At 38.8% G+C, this 22,949-nt stretch overlaps 1 protein-coding gene across 1 annotated transcript in view; it reads left to right on the top strand.

Moving 5' to 3' along the window:
- Positions 1 to 22,949, top strand: part of LOC117505392 (phospholipid-transporting ATPase ABCA1-like) — a 282,727-nt gene that overhangs the window by 5,344 nt on the left and 254,434 nt on the right. The window contains exons 2-8 of the mRNA XM_034165037.1: positions 3,563 to 3,692; positions 12,748 to 12,841; positions 12,995 to 13,136; positions 15,165 to 15,292; positions 17,068 to 17,141; positions 20,950 to 21,036; positions 21,125 to 21,320. Of these exons, the coding sequence (XP_034020928.1) occupies positions 3,627 to 3,692; positions 12,748 to 12,841; positions 12,995 to 13,136; positions 15,165 to 15,292; positions 17,068 to 17,141; positions 20,950 to 21,036; positions 21,125 to 21,320 (787 nt within the window). The 5' untranslated portion in view covers positions 3,563 to 3,626. The remainder of the gene's footprint in view (positions 1 to 3,562; positions 3,693 to 12,747; positions 12,842 to 12,994; positions 13,137 to 15,164; positions 15,293 to 17,067; positions 17,142 to 20,949; positions 21,037 to 21,124; positions 21,321 to 22,949) is intronic.

Genomic DNA, 22,949 nt, shown 5'->3' with positions numbered 1-22,949 from the left:
GATGTGCAAGCCTGGAAGAAAGTAAGGCATCAAGCAAGTGAGCAAATAAGCCGGCAAATAAGCAAGATGACAAACAAGCTGGCAAGCAAGCATGATTGCAAAGAAAAGTACAAGCAAATGAATAAGCAAGGACAGCAGCTAGGAAAGCTAAAAGCAAGTGAGGAAGATGCAGTAGGAAGATGGTCAGCAAGATGAAGCTGAAGGGAAACAAGCAAGGTAAGAGGGAGGAAAGGAAACTGCCCAGGGAGGAACAAACAAAAATGCCAAAAAGTGAGGAAGTGAGCAAAAAGGTAAGCAAGACAGGAGGAAAGAACAATGACACATGAGGGCATACACTAGCAAGGTATTGAGGAAGCAAGCAAGCAGGAAACCAGTAAGCAGGCAACAGAGGGAACAGGAAAGAGTCTGTGCAAGCCAGGAACCAAGAAAATGGCAAACGGAATGGTGAAAAGTAAGCAAGATATCAAAGGAATTGGAAAGTGCAAGAACAACTGTCACAAACATCAAAAGGTGAAGCAATAAAAACTGCAAGGAAGTGAACAAAAAAGAGGTGATAAGAGAGGTAGTAGGCAAGATGGCGAGTAAGAGGGGAAGTGAGAATGAGCACGCACTTAATAATAAAAGCATTTGATGGAGTTGAGTGTTCGCACACCGATTCTACAAGGTTACTGGGCTATTTTACTCCTGCCCAAGTCTTCCTCTCCATGGACCTGCAAAGATGAGACGGATGCAACATGAGCAAATTTTGTGCAATCAACAACAGGAATATCTAACAAAACAAAATCTGGCGAGTTGTGTATGTATTTTCTAATAGATTATTGAATGACATCCAGTGGTCTGACTCTTGAGCCCATTAGAGTACTTATTTGGCCATTTCAGCGTGAAAGAAGCCTCAGCTTTCCCATGACTGTAAATAAAACATCCATGAAGTAGCAGTAAATAATGTAAACACTCAGCGGAAAGATGGAACCTGTACAGAAAGAGGAAATGGGCCGTTAAAAGGTGCCACATTTGTCAGGACTTCCCTTAGGCTCAAAAAAGCTCATCGTGTTCTCTACCTCGTGTGTACTTCTCCGCGCACAGCCTTGGATGCAGTGTTCCAACGTGTGGTAAAATCCTCTGAAGTGTACTGGAAAGATGAGGCAAAGCTGAGACGTGTGTTCCAATGACTGTGGTGCAACAATGAAATGAATTAATCGCTCAGTGGAATTAATTACAATTAAAATTAATTTCTACACCTTTAATCTGCATTCCTGAATGTTGGTCCATGAACGATGGCATTTGATATTCAGCCTGACTGTTGGTCACTGTAGACCTTTGACACTGATTACTGATGTTTGATTGACCCTCATTGCTAATTTGTGAACATGAACCATCCCTATTTCTCAAGACCAGGCACCTAAGTGTCTCTACTCTATTCAATTCTTCTATTCTACTCTTCTTTTTTAGATATTTAGATATACCTTAGTATACACTAGTAGAACTCTACCTTAGAATTGGTATGTATTATAGAAGACATACCTTACTGAATTTTCATGTTCCTGATTTTTTTGTTCTTTGGTTCTTTGATCCTGACCCTGAGCTTTCATCCATATCACTGAACCTTTGATCATTTTTATCAACCATATTTCCTGACCTTTGTGAGTGATTGCTGAGCTTTGATCCCTTTCACAGATCTTTGATGAGGAACACTGAACCTGAATGCTGCACTTTGATCCTGTTCACTGAATTTTGATCCTTAATATTGCTCATAATTCCTCTCCTTTGAAAGTGATTGCTGACCTTTGTGATTCCTCACTGCTGATCTTTGATGAACACTGAACTTGATTGATGCACTTTGATCCTGTTCATTAAATGTGGAACCGTAATATCAACCATAATTACTGAGCTTTGAGAGTGATTGCTGACTTCTGATCTCATGTCACAGATCTTTGATGATAAGTGCTGAAGATTAAGCCTGATTGCTGCACTTTGTACCTGCTTACTGAGCTTTGCTATTGCTGACTGTTGATTGCCAATCTCTGATTCCTCATGGCATAGCTTTGTACCTGCGTGTTATACTTTCATTGAACTTTGATCTTTAATTCTGTCCATTAATTGCTAAATGTTGATCCCTCATTGCAGATCTTTAATGAAAAACACTAGACGTGATTGCTGCACTTTCATCCTGCTCATTGAACTTGGATATCGACCACAATCTGTGACCTTTGAGAGTGATTGCTGATCTTTAATCCATCACTGTTTAACATCGAACTTAACAGTTCCACTTTGATCCTGCTCACTAAACATTGATCTTTAATACTGACTGAAATTCAGAATTGGACTGATATTTTTCAAAAAAAAATTTATTTTTCTGGAGGGAGCAAATAAAGTTACATATTGGGGTTTGGATTTTGGTTGGAACATGGACGTTGAATTACCAGATGAAGTCTGGAATAGGTTTGGATACATGTTAGGATAACCTGGCCTACGTAGGCCTCACCACATGGCCTCAGTTGTAGCAACAATTTTAAAGGAGTGCTACGATGCAATATTTGGATTTTATTGACATTTTACATTTAAATAGGGCTTGGGTTTTGTGCTAAACCTCCTTAAAGTCCTGCAGTTTTCCAACTGCGCATGAACCCACATCGCCACTGTAAGCAAATGTAGGCTTGGAATGGCTTGTTTTTGACTTTTGTGACATATGTGTGGAATTCCTTATTTGCTCCCCTACATTCTCTGTGCATCATGTCAACCGAGACGGTTTGCACACTCTGTGTCATGTCCACAAAATCTGTAGGATAGCGGCTGAGAAGCACCTTCCACCCCGAGCTAAAGTGGGTGTGGCCAGAAGCAACTTCTTTCCAATTAAAGCAACAGTGACTTGAAAATCGGTGTATGTTTTATTATGTCTGTTTTATGAAATCTAATTTCTTATACCACCTTGATTAAAAATGCACATTTCTTCATATAAAAATTGTATTCCGATGCCTTTTGCATACGTAAAGTTAATTACTGGACTTGGGCTGAAGAGTGGAGGATAGTTGAAGGAGAGACCGTCAGTTGTGGAGATTTTCATAAAGGTCATACTTGATGTACCAGTGTAAAAATGTCACTGCAAAAGTATTTGTTTATTATCTATATAGCCAGTGTTCAGCAGCTAGTAAAACCTGCAATAAATATTTTACAGCAATCTTTGGTACACAGACACAAAGTGATGCAGTGCCTATGGATTTTCTGTCATTTATTTTCCTCTCGCGGTGTGGAAATGGTGAGACAAATGGGTGCGCTCTTTTTAAACAAAGAAAGATTTGACTCCAGACTTAATATTTTTATATGCAGCACATTAAAAAAGAGGCATAGTTTTTGATACTTGCACTGTACAAACAGACTGCATAATTTCCGCAGGCTGAGGCATCGCCCAGCCTTGAATTCTGCTGAGTATAGGTGGTAATAATTCTCGGAACAGGTGCTGCGCCCTAAGCCCCACGGCTTGGGGAAGTGAATGATTAGTGGCACTCCCCCCAAGATGCATCGCTCCTCTGTATTAAAACCAAACTCTGCCTTTTATTCCCTACAGGGTTTATTAAGTGGGCCAGTTGCCATAGCGACGCTTTGGCAGGATATTGCCAGGATAAGCTGTAATGGGTCTCCTGACACAGTTCTCTCTGCTCCTGTGGAAGAACTTCACTCTCCGGAAGAGACAAAAGGTACACGTGTGGTCATCGGCTCCCTTTGCAAATCAATGCACATCTGCGAAAACTGGCTGCCAATGGAGTGAAAATGAGAATATAGTCTGGGGGTTGTGTTATCAAGGGCAGCTAAGTTATTTATGGGAGAGAAAAGTAATACGAAGGATTTACTCGGAAAATTGTCCTTTACTCCTATAGGTGTAAGCTGTCTTTAACTCCCCGATGAGAGAACAAGAGCAATTTTACCTTAATGCCAACCAATTCAAAATGTCACCTTCAATTTCTGGAGATCTATCTCTTGTGCATGTTATGTCACATTGGGCGTACTTTAGTTCTAACAAAGCCAGTCTTTGTTTTAATGGAATAAGATGGTGACTGACAAATGTTAAATACTTTGTTTGAAGGGCAGATACGCCGTGGTGCTTCTGGTTCTTACCAACCAACTGTCCTCGCCAATGTCACCAACAGATTTATTGTTGCTGTCCTTTCACATCACCAGGCAATTAAAAGTTATTCACAGTTGGGACTCTTTCTAAAACAATTTTACAATGTTTACTTAGAGGAAAGCCTCACATTTTTACAACCTCAGTCAACATCATGGCAATCTGTCTGTGGCGAGGAAGATCATCTCTTGATTGATTCCTGGATGGGATGGAAAGCGTAGAAGATCTAGATCCAGGGTCAATCGAGACATCCCCGTGCATTGGTTTGATTAATGTGGGAATGTTGTTGCACGCAAACAAACACATGGTTGTTGACAGATCCATAGCCTGGTCCGTTAGTTGGGAAATACCACATGATTGGGCTCTGAGGACCTACTGCAGCCTTCATCTGCCTTTACAGCTGTTGTGTTGCAAGCCAACACTGGGTATGACATCTGAACAGTGGAAGGAAGACAAGGAGACTTGGTGGTGGAATAAAGAGGTCCAGGAAAGCATAAGGAGAAAGAGGTTGGCAAAAAAGTTTGGGATAGTCGGAGAGATGAAGAAAGTAGACAGGAGTACAAGGAGATGCGGCGTAAGGCTCTCGCAAAAGTGGCAAAAGCAAAGGAAAAGCATATTGCGAGCTGTACAAGAAGTTGAATAGTAAGGAAGGAGAAAAGGACTTGTATTGATTGGGCAGACAAAGGGACAGAGCTGGAAAGGATGTGCAGCAGGTTAGGGTGGTAAAAGATGCACATGGTAATGTGCTGACAAGTGAGGAGTGTGTGCTGAGAAGGTGGAGGGAATATTTTGAAGAGTTGATGAATAAAGAAAATGAGCGAGAGAAAAGGCTGGATGATGTGGTGAGAGTAAATCAGGAAGTACAAGAGATTAGCAAGGAAGAAGTGAGGGCTGCTATGAAGAGGATGAAGAGTGGAAAGGCAGTCGGTCCAGATGACATTCCAGTGGAGGCAAGGAAATGTCTAGGAGAGATGGCAGTAGAGTTTCTAACCAGATTGCTTAATAAAATCTTGGAAAGTGAGAGGATGCCTGAGGAGTGGAGACGAAGTGTGCTGGTTCCTATTTTCAAGAACAAGGGTGATGTGCAGAGCTGCAGTAACTACAGAGGCATAAAGCTGATCAGCCACAGCATGAAGTTATGGGAAAGAGTAGTAGAAGCTAGGCTTAGAAAACAGGTGAAGATCTGTGAGCAGCAATATGGTTTCATGCCGAGGAAGAGCACTACAGATGCAATGTTTGCTCTGAGAATACTGTTGGAAAAGTACAGAGAAGGACAGAAAGAGTTACATTGTGTGTTTGTGGACTTAGAAAAAGCTTATGATAGGGTGCCAAGAGAAGAGTTGTGGTATTGTATGAGGAAGTCTGGAGTGGCAGAGAAGTATGTTAGGGTAGTGCAGGACATGTACAAGAATAGTGTGACAGCGGTGAGATGCGCAGTCGGAATGACAGACTCATTGAAGGTGGAGGTGGGATTACACCAAGGATCAGCTCTGAGTCCTTTCTTGTTTGCAGTGGTGATGGACAGGTTGACGGATGAGATCAGACAGGAGTCCCCATGGACTATGATGTTTGCAGATGACATTGTGATCTGTAGTGAGAGTAGAGAGCAAGTTGAGTCTAGTCTGGAGAAGTGGAGATATGCTTTGGAGAGAAGGGGAATGAAAGTCAGTAGAAGCAAGACTGAGTACATGTGTGTGAATGAGAGGGACCCCAGTGGAATAGTGCAGTTACAAGGAGTAGAAGTGGTGAAAGTAGATGAGTTTAAATATTTGGGGTCAACTGTTCAAAGTAATGGAGAGTGTGGTAGAGAGGTGAAGAAGAGAGTGCAGGCAGGGTGGATTGGGTGGAGAAAGGTGGCAGGAGTGATTTGTGACCGAAGAATATCAGCAAGGGTGAAGGGGAAAGTTTACAAAACAGTAGTGAGACCAGCTATGTTGTATGGTTTAGAGACGGTGGCACTAACAAAAAGACAGGAGGCAGAGCTGGAGGTGGCAGAGCTGAAGATGTTGAGATTCTCTTTGGGAGTGACAAGAATGGACAAGATTAGGAATGAACATATCAGAGGGACAGCTCAGGTGGGACGGTTTGGAGACAAAGTCAGAGAGGCGAGATTGAGATGGTTTGGACATGTGCAGAGGAGGGACCCAGGGTATATAGGGAGAAGGATGCTGAGGATGGAGCCACCAGGCAGGAGGAGAAGAGGGAGACCAAAGAGGAGGTTCATGGATGTGCTGAGAGAGGACATGCAGGTGGTTGGTGTGACAGAGGAAGATACAGAGGACAGGGTGAGATGGAAACGATTGATCTGCTGTGGCGACCCCTAACGGGAACAGCCGAAAGACAAAGAAGAAGAAGGGTTGCAAGCCAACACCTTGTCTGCCTGATCGGCTATTGAGTACTTCATTTTTCATTAGAGCCCAGTTCACTGTCTTGTGTTCAGGGTTCTTCTTGGACCTTCATGATTACCTTGAGTGGCTACGGGGCACTATGCTGACTAGGGGTTTCCCATGTGAAAGTCAGTATGCCAGTTAGTTAGGTTCAGTATCACACCAATGAGGATGTAAACAACTTGTTTAGGACAGAATTTCTATATAAACAACACAATTAATTGACAAGTATAGTTTAATTTCTGATACAAAAGACCTTCACCTGAACAATTGCAGTATTTGTTGATCTTGCCAGGGGAATTCTAGAACCCATCAACATCTGTATGCCTAGTTTTATCCCACACTAGTTTAAATTTAAATTCACCAATGACCATGAACTTTCAAAACAATGAAGTGCAATTTTGAAGTGGACATTAATCCACATGCTAAATTTGCTAGAAATTGACCAAAGAACCTTGGAGGAGTAGGTCATCAAACAGATAGACACACACCACATGACCTTGACTTTAACCCCAAAGACTGACTTTTGGCAAATCCTAGATGTCAGCAACATGTACCACATTTGGTGCAAATTGGAGTGAAAAAGTCAAAATTTTAACCTTTGATTCCAATCACCTTGAGCTTTGTCAAAAATGAAACGTTTAAGGTCTCTTCAGGGGTTGACCTTCATCCACACACTAAGGTTGTTGGAAGTCAAAGCACCTGTGAGGAGTAGGGAAGCAAGAAAATGTTCATAATATGATGCTAAAAATGAAATGTAGAGGTGTCAACTGGGCAACTATAGGAAAGCACAGTAATATCTGACTTCAATTTTCTAAAAAATAATATCACATAGTGTGGTTAAAATAATTAACGTTTTTTTTTCTACACTTTTAGGGAAAAAGATTCCAAAGTGTTCTCAATAAGAAAACTTAAACACAGACTAAAATTCTAAAAGTTTAAACCTGCATAAAGCAAATGAAAATCCAACAACAGTTGTACACATATAATATAAATATAAATAAATATACTAGACTGAGATAAAGCTACAACTTATCCTAAGCAACAGAAAAAAGTTTTCTGATTAGCATTTAAAGCATTACCTAAAGTGAACTTTATAATGTCAAGGAAACTATTCCATAAATAAATTTCCAACATATTTTGCTGGTGATAAAATTAAATTTCCCTTGGGGTTATAGGTCTCAAGATACATCTACAGTAAACAAACTGAACCAAGCTAACATCTAAAAATATCTGTTTTTTTGATATTTTGAGCGTATGGCCGATTTCTCAATAGAGCTGCCCCGTTGACTCTCATTATTCCCTTTACAAACTAATTCTACAAAAAATGGATTTCTTACAGATCATTGTCAAAGGTGAATAAAGCAGTCAGAGGGTTTATTGGTAATGTTATGACTGGGGTTGTGTGTGTGAGAAATAGAGATGGCGAGAGAGATGTCAAGTCAGAATTCTGTTGTTGGGTCTCACAGGTAAAAAAATTTAAATTAAAAGCGACTTCTGGGATCAGATTGCAATTTGAATGTTATTATCTGCCTCGAATTCCAGACATACATAAGTGGAGGTCGTCAAAATTAAAAAGTCATCTTTAAGAGCATGTGCTAGGGCCATGCATTGCTGTGGCCACCATCCTATGGAACCATCCTGAGTTCTGGATGGTAAAAAGAGAGAATGGCAAATGGTCCATCAAGTGGTACATGGTCACCCCCTTGGCCTTTTGCAATAACTAAAGTCCTCAACACAGTCATGTGCAGAGAAACATGTCACACAGCCAAAATTTGGTAGCTAATCTTCCCTCACATGGCATACCTGATCTTGTCTCCCTAAGTCGCAATTTGTTTGATTCACAATCATTCCAATGCTACCCAAGGATCCCCTGAAAAGACCAAGCACCAAAGACATCCAATCACCACCTTAGATCACTGATTTGCATCCAGGTCTCAGAATCAAACACGAAGAAAGGAAGCATCAGCACACTGAAGAATTGGACCTTCTTTCTCTTGCAAGGGTATCAGCATTACCCACTACCTTTATCCAAGAACCTCCTGACACCATAAAATGTTCCCAGGAATCTCTCAATCTCAAAGACCAAAGACCAAGAGATAAGCAAGTCAGTGACAAAAAAAAAAAAAAAAAAAAATCAAATCTCTCTTCAAATTTGAAAGTTTCACTGCAAATAGAGATAATAGTTGAGGCTGGTCAGCATGGTGTGTTGTCAAACTTCAACAAATTGGAACTGCCCATACAGGATGACAGTGGTAATACAGCACATGCAGTTGAGACAACTGTTGGTGGCATTGTTTATTGACTTGTATATTTACCAGCAGGTATTTGATGACCTTAATTTTGACTTAATGTGGCATCCATTAATTTTTAAATAGGCCAAAGAATGGTGGACCAGGAGAAATTGCCTCAGTGCTAATTATAATTTGCTTAAAGAAATGGCAGCCAGTGTGGACAAACGAAGGATCGGATGAGTCTTTATTTGTGGAAAGGTTGAGATGCACCCAATATTCCCAAAACACATGCATCCTGAGCTGTGTGGTACATCGGACTGTCCTGGCCAGAATTTTGGCTTCTCAACTCAGAGCAGTCACTGCAGGCCTGATGGTGGAACGCTTAGCATGGTGTCCAATTTATACACCAAGCACAGAAAAATGTATCCTAGATACCAAGAAGAGTTTTCCTGCCCGATGCATACCAATTAAGTAGAAGCTGACTAACTAATGTGCAATTTTTTTAAACTACTTTTTCTGCAGTCAAGTCTTGTGGTTGTGAAAGATACATAGACAGGCAGCAGTTCTGTGGTTCTCCTGGTGGGAGAGAACTTAAAGTTTGAATGGCATTGATTTTGTAGATTGTAGAAGTGTATTATTTGACTTTCCCCATGGTCTAGCATGACAAAAACCAAACAACAATCACAATATATTGTAATATCAAATACTCAGATTGCAGAATTGCATTTTAAAATTGCAATAAATATGAAATTGTGACCCAAGCATCGTGAGACATATCGTATCGGGACACAAGTATTACTTTAGGAATTTGTTCGCGTAATTGTTCAAAGTAACCTCATTGCTCCACAGTGCCTTTAACCACAGTCACATTATTCACATTCACATTATTGTCACAGATTATAGCCCCACATGGTCTGCCGATGGTGTATGATACATTTTATTACCAGTGATGTCATTTACAGTGGTTAAGAAGTCATACCGTGCAGATAGCCATTTAACCTTGTGTTATAAATGCATTTTAAGGGTCAACACCTTATGGAATCTGTTTAGCCTCTGAGCCATCTTTTAAACAGATTTACAACTGTGACAACAAATTCTTAGTTTATACCACCGCTATAGATGTGATGCCCACCTGTGTTTTTTTTTTTCTTTTGTATCAAATTGCAATCCACAAATTGCAATATTACATTTAAGAATTACAATACATCATTCAAATTGACACCCAAGAATCGTGATACATATCGTATCGGGAGATAAGTATATCGTCCCACCAATAACACCTATTTGTGTTGCCACACCTGATATGTAAAGGCATTATTTCAGGTGACTTTGGAAAGAATTTGTTTGCATAATTGTTCAAAGTTGGTTCTTTGCCCTGTGGTGCCCTTAACCCCAGTCATTATATTCACATTATTGTCACAGATTATAGCCCCACATGGTCATCTGATGATGTATGATACATTTTATTGCCAGTGATGTTATTTACAGTGGTTAAGAAGACACACCGTGCAGATAGATAGCCATTTAACCTTGTGTTGTAAATGCATTTCAAGGGTCAACACCTCATGGAATCTGTTTAGCCTTTGAGCCATCTTTTAAGCAGATTTACAACAAGTGTTACAATGAATTCTTAGTTTATACCACTGCTGTAGATGCAATGCCCATCTCTGCTTTTTTTTTTTTTTTCTTTTTTATGACAGGTTAAAACCAAGTAGAGCAAGAGGTATCTTCACCAAAATCAGCTCCTACACTGATAGAGAAGCTCAAAGCAAGGCCATTTGTAATTCTAAAACTTTGTATCAATGACACGTTCCCTTGATATTTTTATCAGCTACCAGAAAGAAGAGCAGAGCAAGCAGGCCTTTGTGTCGGGAAAGGCTTATGTGACTAATTTAAAATACATGAGGAGAGTGCAGGTATTGCACAAAAAAGAAAAAAAGTAGGATATCTGGACAATGTCAACATAAAAAAAAAAATATTAGACAAAACCAGTGGGAGTTAGCAAGGACAACGGTCCTTCTGGGCGCGTTTTGGAGGTTAATGACCAATTATATGAATGCCTCACCAAGCATTTTAAGGTTTTATAACAGGCATGAAAATGATTTTATGGTCCAGTATTTCACATAATTTGGTAGGAGGAGATTATCTGTTCACATAGACGCCGCTGTCCAATGTCAGATGCCTGGGGATCGAGACGTCGAGAAAAGTCCTCATGATCTCTGCATTCCCTCTCTGTACCTTTTCTTTGGAATACATTATGATAATTTGCCCTTTCTGCAGAATTACATTTTCCCTGACACACAGACTAGAGGGAATTAAAGAACAGAATTCAAAATTCTATCTGGTTTGTTTAAAATTTATGCAGTGAGGGATTTGTGGGTTTTTCTTATCGACACAATTGTCGAACTGAAGATGGAGTTCATGCCGATGAATTATATGCTGCTTTTAACAATCAAAATTTCCCCATTTCTGTTCAAATATATATAAAAAATATTGCTTTACTTTATAAAGTTGCCACAGTACATAATAGCAATTGTAAAAATTTGTTAGCGAACTAGAGTGCGTCATCCAGGTCATCGAGTTAGAGATGTGGTGGTTATTTCATACTTCACTGGAAGTTGCCCACTTTGATTTTACATCTTGCTGAAAACACTGCAGCAGCAATGAATTACTTTTATGAACTGAACTTCAATGTTATAGAGTTCTCACTTGGCCTCAAATTTTCAGAAGTTCACATGACCTTCAGGTCTTAAGAAGCTTTTTTTTGCCCTGGTGTTTCAGCACTGACAGCATAACTAAATAGCAGCATGTACCCATGTTTTGAATGGCTGAATTTAGATGATTCAGTTCAGTTTGATGCCTAATACTAAGACTAACTGAATGTCTCAGCAGGCTGTACTCTGCCCCCAGGATTCTTAAAAATTGGGCTATTTTATCTGAGCAGGCAGGTCATTGTAGATAAATTGATAACATACAGTAAAAGAAAGCCCTAGAACCTGCTGGCTTCTTTTTCACTTTTAAGATGTAAAGTCTTTCTGCATTTTGTGAATACAGCATTTGGAAAATCACATAAGGTTTACAACACTGAGCAGATAAGACAGCACTTGATTAAGTGTATAGATTTACAACAGAAGAAAGACTGACATCATATAAGAGCCTGTTGTCTTTTCTTTCACCTTTGGGACATATAAGCTGACATGTTGAAAAGGCACGGCACAGAAAGGCACATAAGGCTTTAAAATATATGCCAGCTAAGAAACCACTTAATAGTCGAATATGCCTATTTTGCATGTGAACAACAAAACCTTAAAATCTGATCTGATTTCATGATGAAATGGCTAATAGGTTTCCTCTGTTTATTGTATTGCTATGGTCCATGCAGTAGCTACTTGCAGATATTCGTTCAGTAAATTATGCATACCTCAGGTTACTTTAGCCTCATACCCATTGGGCAGTCTGGGTTGGTACAGCATGGTACGGAACATTATTTTGTACATACTCTGAGAATATTTTGAGTTTTGAAGATTTGGTGTGATATAACAAAATTATCTGATCTCGTTCAGTCCGGTTGCTCCCATCCGGACGTTCGTAGCCACCAACTGTAGCTTCTTTGTTTTCACACACTGAAGAAAAATATGATGCCAATCAAAAATACTTTTCATAATATTAGTCATAAGCACATAAAATTAATTTGCAACAAAATTTTATTTTATGGTACAATCCTGAAAACACAGATGTATTATTTACCTAATTGACTGTGGGTTAATAATTTGAGAGCCTGGCTGGTACTTCTGAGATTAACAATCCGTGACCTTCAATTTCTGTTTACTTTTTAATGGACTGTCTGCACGCATTTACAACCTACCACCGCCTTTTAACAGATTGATTGCATGGGTGATGTCACATTTTGAGCCTGTGGAAAATAATATTAGACTAAAATATGAGGTAGAAAATATGCTCATCAACAAATTATATAAGTAAGATCACTTTGTCCTTGTCCTCCTTGCAGGTGCGGTTGGTGGTTGAAGTAGTGTGGCCATTGTTTCTGTTCTTCATACTGGTGGGGGTGCGCTCCACCAATCACCCAATTCACAAAGGTCAATGTAAGTACAACCATTGAAGGCAGTCGCAATCTTGGCAGATGTCTGGATGGCATTTTCAGTGGAATTCTGGTCAACATATTGGTCCAAACGCTGAAATAACGGCACTGTGACAGAGGTGCAAAGATGTATGAATGCATTCTTCTCTTTCTGAAGGTCACTATCCAAATAAAGCAATGCCATCAGCTGGTGTCCTGCCTTGGCTTCAAGGTATGATATGCAACATGGAAAATCCCTGTCTGAGCTACCCTACGCCAGGAGAGACGCCCGGCCAAGTCAACAATTTCAACAACTCTATGTAAGAACATGGATGTATCCTCAAAAAAAAGGTCTTCTCTAGTCCCTAATCAATGCCACACATGATAGAATCTATGTGAGACTTGCAACAGTTTTTAGCACCTTTCTGGCAAAACATTTAGTGATAATGTTACAAACCATCGTGGGCCACAAAGATGGAATGACTTTCACAGTACAACTCTTTGCTGTGTGACTGCTGATGCTTTTATTTTATTGTCCAATGTAGAATCCTCAGCACCGAATTTACACATTGCGTTTTGGTTGCTGCAGCAACAGAGATAAGCAGAATTGTCTGTAGCAAATCTTGTTTTTTAAAGTATCATGAAAATTTAATCAGGTGTCCCACGAGCCCGATATAATGATTTGGTGGCTGCCAGCTGTAATTTTGTGGATCCGACATTGAACTGACATATTTTCGTTTCTGATTTTGTAACTGTGGTATTTCCATATCTAGCACTTTCTTTCCAGGTGAGATTGCACAGATTTACTCAAAGATTATGTTTCAATTTATATTGCTATTACTAATGTATTGTTACCAACACACAATGGTCAATTTGCATCTGGTTACAATTTGTGTGAGTTTGTCACTGGATTGAGACCATCGTTTTGTCCTCTTTGGTCCAAATGAACACCACCACAGAAATGTCACATCTATAAAGGTAACTTGTGGGCGTGTGGGTATGTCCAATGCACGCCTATGTCTGCCGATGACTTGTCTATTGCTTAGCAATAGTAAATGCGGCAAACTCTCCACACACACAACCCCCACACACACCCACAACCCCTCACACACCACCTTCCTTCCTTTCTTCCTGTTTGGACAATCCAAGCACTGAGCAATCATTTGCTCCCAATGATAAATGGATAAAGCTATAGATAAATCTGACTCCTCGTCTGCATCGTGACACCTGGGCAACAGATGAAGTAGGGGACTGTCTGTTGGGTGAAATACAGTGGGATCCTTGTATGCCCCATGGGTGCTATGGTAGCCATGAAGACCCAACAGGAACCTTGAACATGAGATGGGTAACTGGTCTCTGGTGAAACAAGAAGTCCTCAAGAGTGGACTAGACAGAGTAGGTGATGGTTTGTAACTTAACGGCTGTGAAAAGTTCTCAGCCCCTGATCATCTGAGATTTCCCACCCACTGGTTCCATCAAGGACCATTTGTTTGTCGGTGTGCAAAGACATTCCCACATTAAACAATTGACGCACAGCTTTGGTTCGACCCTCAGTGGAGATTTTCTATCCCGTCCAGGAATCGATCAAGAGACAATTGTCCTTGCCGCCGAGGAATTGCCACAATGATTGATCAGACAAGGTCAAATGTCATTGAGAAACGTTAAAGATGACTTTAATGTCACTCAGTTCCATTTTGATGCTACTGATTGCCTTAAACAAAGATATTTCAAGCATTGCTTGCCTTGCAACCATTTGCCTATTAAACACAGTGGGATAAGGTAATGTCTAAATACTTATGAACCTGAGTGTATATTACCAAATAGGCAGCCTCATGGATTTAGGAGCTAATGTAATAGCGATAAAAGCATCTCACACACGGGCATTGGCGAGGTAACCTGCTAGCCATATCGAAAAGCTGTTTTTTTGCACGTTGGCATTGTCTTGACTGATGTGCGGTTGCACTGTTCTTTAAATTTACAGTTCAACTGAGGTCAGTGTCAGAAAACAAACCATTTTCAGTCTGTTAGCATAGCATAGTATGGGATTCAGTTTGTCCATCTTTAGCGTTAAATTCACGCAACATAATCTACATCATTATTTTGCTGGAGTTTTAAGGCTGTCACCTCACCATAGCAGAAAATTCAACCATTTAGCTCATTTTGGCATGGAACAGAGACCACACACTGTGGAACATTGGGAGGGTTGTGCGTGAGAAAGGCTCTGCAGTGTTTGATTACCCATAATTCTGTTCTATTCATTGGCCACAGACAGAACAGAAATAAAAGCCAGCCTTTAGTGCTAACCTTTGCCATCTTGTGACCATTTTTCCATCTTTCTTATGAACCAGAATTGCCACGATGCTGATTGAGGTGCAAACCCTCTTGAAGAACAAACCCCTTCTCCACAGGATGCAACTCCTTGCAGATAATTTTGACCAATGGACTTCAATCCTATCAAATGTTAATCCAGCTAATGGTAAGAACATTTAAATACCATGCCACAATGGTAACAAGAGTGTAAGTGGAAAGCATTCAAACTCATTTCAGGTCAGTTTTTCCAAGAAATTGGTAAAGTGCAATAAGATCGTACAGTGGATTTATTATGTCTCTACATAAAAGTTTTAATAATATTGAGTAATGGTTCAAAAAAAAATTGGTCTATCAAACGTTCATCCTCGGCAACAATCACTCTGCTACGTCTTTGTAAAGTACTCTCCATCAACGGAAGTATTGCCTTCATATGGGTGACAAGCTGGAGGATTTGTTATTCTCCTTTATCCCTCAAAAACAATGGCATGTGATTATTTATGATGCAATTTACCGCAAGGGCTGACAGATCATTTGTCTTGATAAGTTGCTACTTTGCATTAGGCTCATTTAGCCTGATGATATTCAGATTTTCATACGGCACCTAATTTGCAAAAAAGCAAAAAGGGAGGGGGGCCGAAATGCGGTTCAACAAACTACTTGTGGCCCATTTGCATTTTGGGGTCGGCGGTTTGTAATATACAAGATTAAATCCATCAAAGATCTAAGACCAGGCATAATTAATGGGATTCACAGTCAGACGCAAGAGCACAAAAGGTCACTAGCAAGGATGGAGGGATATCACAGCATGAATGGCAAAGGTACTTGTGTTGTCCTTTTTAGTTTTTTACCACGGATTGATTAAAAGACTCAGGTGGTGGTCACTTCAGCCGGAAAGGTAAGAGCACTGAACGCGTGCCCTCAATTCCCATAATTCACAGCTGTCAATACTACCACATGCCCCTGAAGTCTAAAAAGAACATTTCCTAGGTATTAGCTTGCATAAATAGCATCTAGAAGCACAATTTCATGCAAAACAGAATGTTATTTTGCTTAAAATGTAGCTTGACTGAATCTTCAACAAATTAATATCTTATCTTTGTAAGCAACTCAACCTCATGGATTATATTTGCAAAATATTAATGTTGCTCCTTCTCAACACCACAGATTGAGTCCCATAGGGTTGAAAACCCATTACAGGGTAAAACAATGCCCTCCATACTTGGCAATGTACTTGTTAAGGGTAATTTTCAACAAGATTGAATCCCAGTTACTTGCTGCTTCATAACATCCTAGATAACCATCAATCACTTCCTAACTCTGCGGATACTCCAGTTTCAAGGGTCAGTGCATCATAGATGAGCTGTGAGAAAAGCATATCCTCTCTGGCGAGTCGAGGGATCAAACTTGTGTGATCAGGATCAACGGTCAGCAATTGGGACCAAGGCATAGGATCAAAGATCACCAATGAAAGATGAGATATTGGAATCAAACATCAGCATTACAGGTCAGCAATCGGAACCAAACAACAGGGTCAAAGGCACAAAGAATTTAAGAGAAATAAACAAATCAAATAGGCCTCTCATAATGTCAAGAAAGAGATACAAGGGTGCTTCAAAAAGTTATCAGCCTCACTTGGAAACAAAATATCTGGAGGCTCAAGATGTAGCTTTTTTCTGGGAAAAGATAGTGCAGCTTGAACTCTGGTGGACCAACTGTATTAAAGTTAAGAGACGAGTTTGAAAAATAATGCAAGAACAATATTTCTCCTGTTGTGTTTTTTTGGGTGAGGCCAAGAACCTTTGGAAATACCTTCATAAAAGGAAAATGTAAGCAGAGGACTGTCTGAACCTGGTCTAGGAAGGTCATCTAGTTACTTTGTATGAGCTCCATGTTTTCCAACACAGTGCCTGACCCCTTGTTCTTATTGTCCTTTATATGCAGTGTCCCTGTGGGGTGGTCGAAGGGACAATGTGTCACTGACATCACAAAGTCTCCTTGATGCTACAAATAAACAAGTAGGTATCATTTCATATCTGTAATTGCACGATGAGAGTAGTCGCTAAAAAAAAAAAATCTGCAGTCCTGTTGATGTGATTAGAATAACTGCAATTAGCACAACATATCAACACAGTGGACAATTAAGAAATATTGTCCCAGCCACTCTGACCGTTTACTTTGACAATCAAAATAACAAGCTGCCATTGAATCGCAAAGTTGTGGTGTAGATTTGCTTTTTATTTTTATCATGGTAATTGCGTCAGCTGCATTGTCTCAGAGCTTCAAACAAGGAGTAATTTTAAGTGACGTAAACTTGGAATGACATTAAGAGCGACGAGCGTCTCGTCTTTCAAACCTTGATACCGACTCATCAAATGAGATGCAAGAAGGTAATTGTGTTTCACTCATGTTGATGAGGAATCTTAAATTAAGCTTGTGCTAATTGAAAGATGTCTACAGTGTGGTCAGAAAACACCATGTCTCTGTCTTAGCGGAGAACATGGAGAATGTTGTATTAACGTGAAATTAATCATTAACCAAAATGACTTCCTTGTGATTTCATCATGACACCATTCATACCAATCAATCACCAATAATTTGCTGATCAGTATAAATATTAGATAATTTCTCCAGTGCTATTGGTTGTAGACATACAGCAGAAAAATGTTTTGCACACCATGCTTTTTGTTGATTTTGACCTAGACCTTTAATCTGATCTTCTCAAAATGTTCATCATCTCGAGATAACTGCCCAAGTAATATTCCACCAGGTTCAGTGAAAATCCATCCATCAGGTTATTGGATATGTTGTTTATAGACACACAGGACCAATTACAACACTCTGCTTTACTGCTTTTCTTGCACGCAGGGTAACGAAGGCATTGCCCTTATAAATAATGTTGAATTCTAAAGAGATAGGTAGGACTGGAAGGGTGATGATCAGTTGAACATCTTTATCTCAGCATCAGCTGATGAGGTGATGAGCAGGATAATGACAACATAATCTGAGCCAAACGGTGAAGATTAGTCAAGAGCTACAGTTCTTCCTGGTGGTCTGGCTGACAGATCTTGGCAATTCCTGAATGTGGAAACCTCACTTAATATACCACTATCGTTGTTGCAGTTCAAATGATCACCCAGTCATTTCCAGAGGGGGACAACAGATCCTTTTGCCCAGTTTGTTGGGATGATACCCGTCTGCCAGATGGATTAGATTCCTCTGGAGGATTCACGTAAACTTGAATACCACCACAGATCCCTGGAGCTTTACCCAACTCGCTGTTTTGCATTCCCAAATATATCATTTTCTGCTTTCTCTTTTGGTATTATTTATATCTCTCCAAAGCAAATACCCAGTATTTAGTGGTCCCTTCCAGCATGGTCACTCAATTTTTGACAAGTGCCTGTTTGACAGATTTACCAAGACAGTACCATACTGATTGGATTTTTAATTGATCTATGTCATTGAAGTCTAAGACGTTCATGTGTCCAACCCTCAAGAAACTGGCTGTAAATGTGATTTAATCCTTATATTTAGAATAAATTGCCTCCAACTCAATGTATTTATTGCGAATGTCTTGCAGGCCTTAAATACAGGAATGGATGTATGTTGACAAATGAAATTAAATTGTCCAGACAAAAATGAACCACCTTGTGTTGGTAGTGTCTCCAATGAAACAGATATCAAAGTAATGAAAGAATCACAAGGTTTTTGCATTTTTCATGTCTTCCCAACTTTGTCTGAGGAAAAAAAAATGCCAGAATCTTCTGTTAAAATAAGGAAATTGTATAATGTGATTTTTAGAGGAATCTGTTTGTTAAATGATGGCATGCAGTGCACCATTTGTTCCTGATAGAATACCAATATTCATTATTTGTTGGAATGATTTTTTTTTTAATGAGTATGCCCATTCAGATGTCTCACTGTTGTCTTATCTATTTATTTCTATATTTTGTGAGTGATGCTGAGAAAAGTCGACTGTCCATTGATTCTTCTGTTGCAAAGATTGCCAGTGAGGTCAGAAATGACTGGATGTGGCATTCTGACCATCTCCAAGTGTAAAATGCCCTGGTTGGCTGGTGTAGGAGGTTTTCCAATATCTGAAATTTCCTCTTGAGCTTTTGAGCTTTGTTGAAATTTTCTGTGTGGGAGGATTGATCTGCATTCTCAACAAATCAATGCTAAAAAAAAGTAAAAACAAACATCACTGTAGAAGGTTAGTTTTCACATTATTTTTCTTTCATTTCTCCCATCTATTTTCACCCATCTTTAAATGTCAGGCAGCACTTGGAGTAACAAAATTTTAAAGGCAAGAATTTTGTGTGCCAGTAATTTACGTAAAATATGACATAAGAGAATGTTCATAATTTCTATATATTGCTTTTAAAAACTAGCTTGTCCTTGTGTTTTAACATATTACATTGGAAGACTAACCCTTTTTAAAGTATGAATGATTTTTTATTTCTTCACATTTCTATTATTTTTTTATTTAAGAGAGAATAGTTTTTAAAAAATCATCACTACTCTGACATTGAATGAGTTTGCTGGAATGCAGGCGATCAGGTGTGAATTATTTATTAGAACCAATGTTTTCTCAAATCTGTTAAATCTCACAGGTGTCCTTTGGCATGATGAAAGCCTGCACTTTGAGTTTTATCTCGGTGAGAAAATATGGGACAGAAAATCCAATTAATAAGTTATAAGGGAGGAAATTCGTAGCACAGAGCATTTGAACAATTTAAGGCCACAGGCATATTCAACGGTGGAGAAAAAAATAAAATCAAAAGGAAAGCCCAGACAAGATATGGTGGAAAAAAGCTTGTGAGCGCCTCAAGCAAATGGATGGAAAAATAACATCAAGCTCCTACACTTAAAGTCTGATGGTGCTGAATCACTGTGATAACAAGAACAAATTGAAAGGTTTATCACCGTCCCACCCTCGGACACAGATTTAGATAAATTGTCATGTTTATGAAAATCATATTCAAATCCACCATCCAAGAAAAAGTAAACAAAAATTATGCAGTTGAACTATTTTTCATTTTAAGAGGTTTCTTTATCATGAACACATACAGGTTGACACAACTTTAAAAAGAGTTCATAAGATGTAAGTAAATTTGTAAAAATAAATGAATAAATAAATAAATAAAACAAATTTGATGCATTGTGCAATACAATACAAATAAATATAATGAAAATAAACTGTAGATATAAAATGTGAATATCCTGTGTGTACAACCACTATCAAGCTTCTGTCGGAGGTAATTATTTCGATATTTCTTAAGATATAAAGAAATATTATTATATTGTTTTAAAAACAAGCTGGTTTTATGTGACTTTGCTCATTTGTACTTTTACATGACAAACACCATTTGATGATTTTATTCTTAAGCTGTATTACTGGCCACCGGACATAACGTTTTGAGACCAAAACCACCTGAAATTCCCCAAAGGTCTCATTTTTTTTAGCACAATTTTGGAAATAAGTGCATTTTAATACTTTATCTTTTGTAATATATATATATATATATATATATATATATATATATATATATATATATATATATTTTAATGTAACATTTTTTAGAGAACAAATACATACCATACCATAACTGAATGTAAGCATCTGGCAAATGGAATCATCCACATTTTAATTGTTTGTTGTACATTGACTCCAAATGTCCTCATATAAATGCTGAAAAGGATTGTCTATAATCTTACCCTAAAGTAGGAATTGTTTTTTTTGTTTCTTGGGGCTTTTTCCTACCCAGTTTTGCCATACCTGTTGGAATCATTGTTAAATCAATTTATCATTCCCTCCAATAGCTACCTTTGGCTTTGGGTCAAAATCCTGCTGAGATGCTTGTACTGTTGAGGAATACCAGTGAAAATATGCTACCACTGCTTCGAGAGGTTTGTGTTGTCATGCAGGGATATGACCATGAATCCACATTTATGGAATACTGTGAAATCACACAGTCTTTTAATTCCTTGGATCCAGATTCAAAGGCTGCAAAGCACCGGGGTCTTCGAGGCTGTTAGCTTGTTGAATTTCCAAGAGGACGCCATTGGCAGTGTCAGTATGCTGCTGTGCGGGAAGCTGAAAGACTTCAATTCCACCCGTGTGACCCACAGCACACCATCAGCCCAACAAATGGCCAACATCAACTTAAATTCCATTAGCAATAACAATTCTGGTAAGTGCCATAATTTTAAAGCGGCACCGTCACACTTTATTGCTGTGTTTTACTTATTCATGCATATTATAGCATCACGGGATACAGTGAATGCATTGCGGTTGTGTGCTTTCAAAACAATGCATAGATGCACAAGACTTGGCAAGTAGATATTTTATAGCCGTCGGCATTAAGGAACTGGAACATGCAGAATGGTGACTGCATGTATTCAAGGTCCATGAAGTGGATTAGAGGATTACATTTTCACCCATTTTAGGTACGTATCATAATTATAAATATATTTTAATTAAGCAGCTGTCTGTGTGGTATATATAAGTTGGCACAACCTTCCAGTTCCACTGAGGAGTCTGAACTATTTACCAAGAAAGAACCTGCAGGGCAGATTTTTGCCATAAACTTACAAAAAAAAAAAATACAACCATTATAGACATTGTTCAAGTAACTTCCAGTGAATATTCTCTCGGTCTGTGTTCACTCTGTACAGAGTTCGTTTTGCCCTCCAGCAGTTAAAATATGCAGAAAAGTGTTCAACATGTACTGAAAGTTACTCTTGTCATCTGCTATGTCATTTAGGCAAAAATGTTACCATGCCCAGTTTGAGAAGGTTCATTGTGTTCTTCAACACCAATGTTCTGAGAGAAATGTGCAAACATATACATTTGATGCAAACTTAAAGGTTAAACAGACTTCTGGAAACATTGAGAGTTTAGATGCGATGTGTTCCTTGGCATAAAGATGAGCCTTCGGCACACAACAACACATGGTAGTATCCATATTCATGCATTATTCATGCTTATTTTGTTTCTTGTGCACCCAGTGATGTCCAATGTATAAACAGAATAGATAGCCACATTGGATGAAACTTGGATTCACCAAAACTCAAAAATCTTGTTGACTATGCTCATTACTCTCGATTTCATTAGAAATGCATGGTATTAAAATTTGTGTGATCCAATTTTATATTATTTTTTTAAATAAATGCATTGATTGAAATTGTTATGATCCCATGAACACATTTAGATATATCTGGAAATTTCCTGAATTTTATATTGCATTTTTGATTATTTCAAAACCCAGCCTGACCAGAAAATGACCCTTGGGCAATGTATTTTACAGGCAAAAATGTATTTTCCAGGCAGCTGGAAACACTTTTTCCAAGAATTCCCAGTCCAAGTACTTGACAAAATAAACTCTAATAAAAAGGAGAAATGGCAGTGATAAAAATGTACATCAATCAATCAATCAACTTTTTTCTTGTATAGCGCCAAATCACAACAAATGATTGTTTGCTCCACATGACATCGATGGACAAAAATCCCAGATTAAAGAGCTGATAATACACAAAAAAAGTGCCACTTATACTCCAGTGCAACATATAGTTCAGAAAATATGGCAGTGGTATAAAAATAAACAAGCAGGTATAATTAATGACCAAACTCTGAAATACATTCAAATGTATTGTACATATGAAGATTCCCAGTGGGCACAGCCACATTTGTATCAATGATTTTGATTATATTGTGTAGCAACGTCAATCTCAATATATCAACGTTGCTCCACCGTCCATCTCCCAAAGTTTTAACAATGTTAGTATATGACATTGATGTAATGAAGAAATACTATTGTTCA

The sequence above is a fragment of the Thalassophryne amazonica genome, chromosome 23, assembly GCF_902500255.1.
Source record: "Thalassophryne amazonica chromosome 23, fThaAma1.1, whole genome shotgun sequence".
NCBI classification, from domain to species: Eukaryota; Metazoa; Chordata; class Actinopteri; order Batrachoidiformes; family Batrachoididae; genus Thalassophryne; species Thalassophryne amazonica.
The sequence above is the reverse complement of the archived record's forward strand: the minus strand, read 5'-3'. Positions and strand labels throughout refer to the sequence as shown.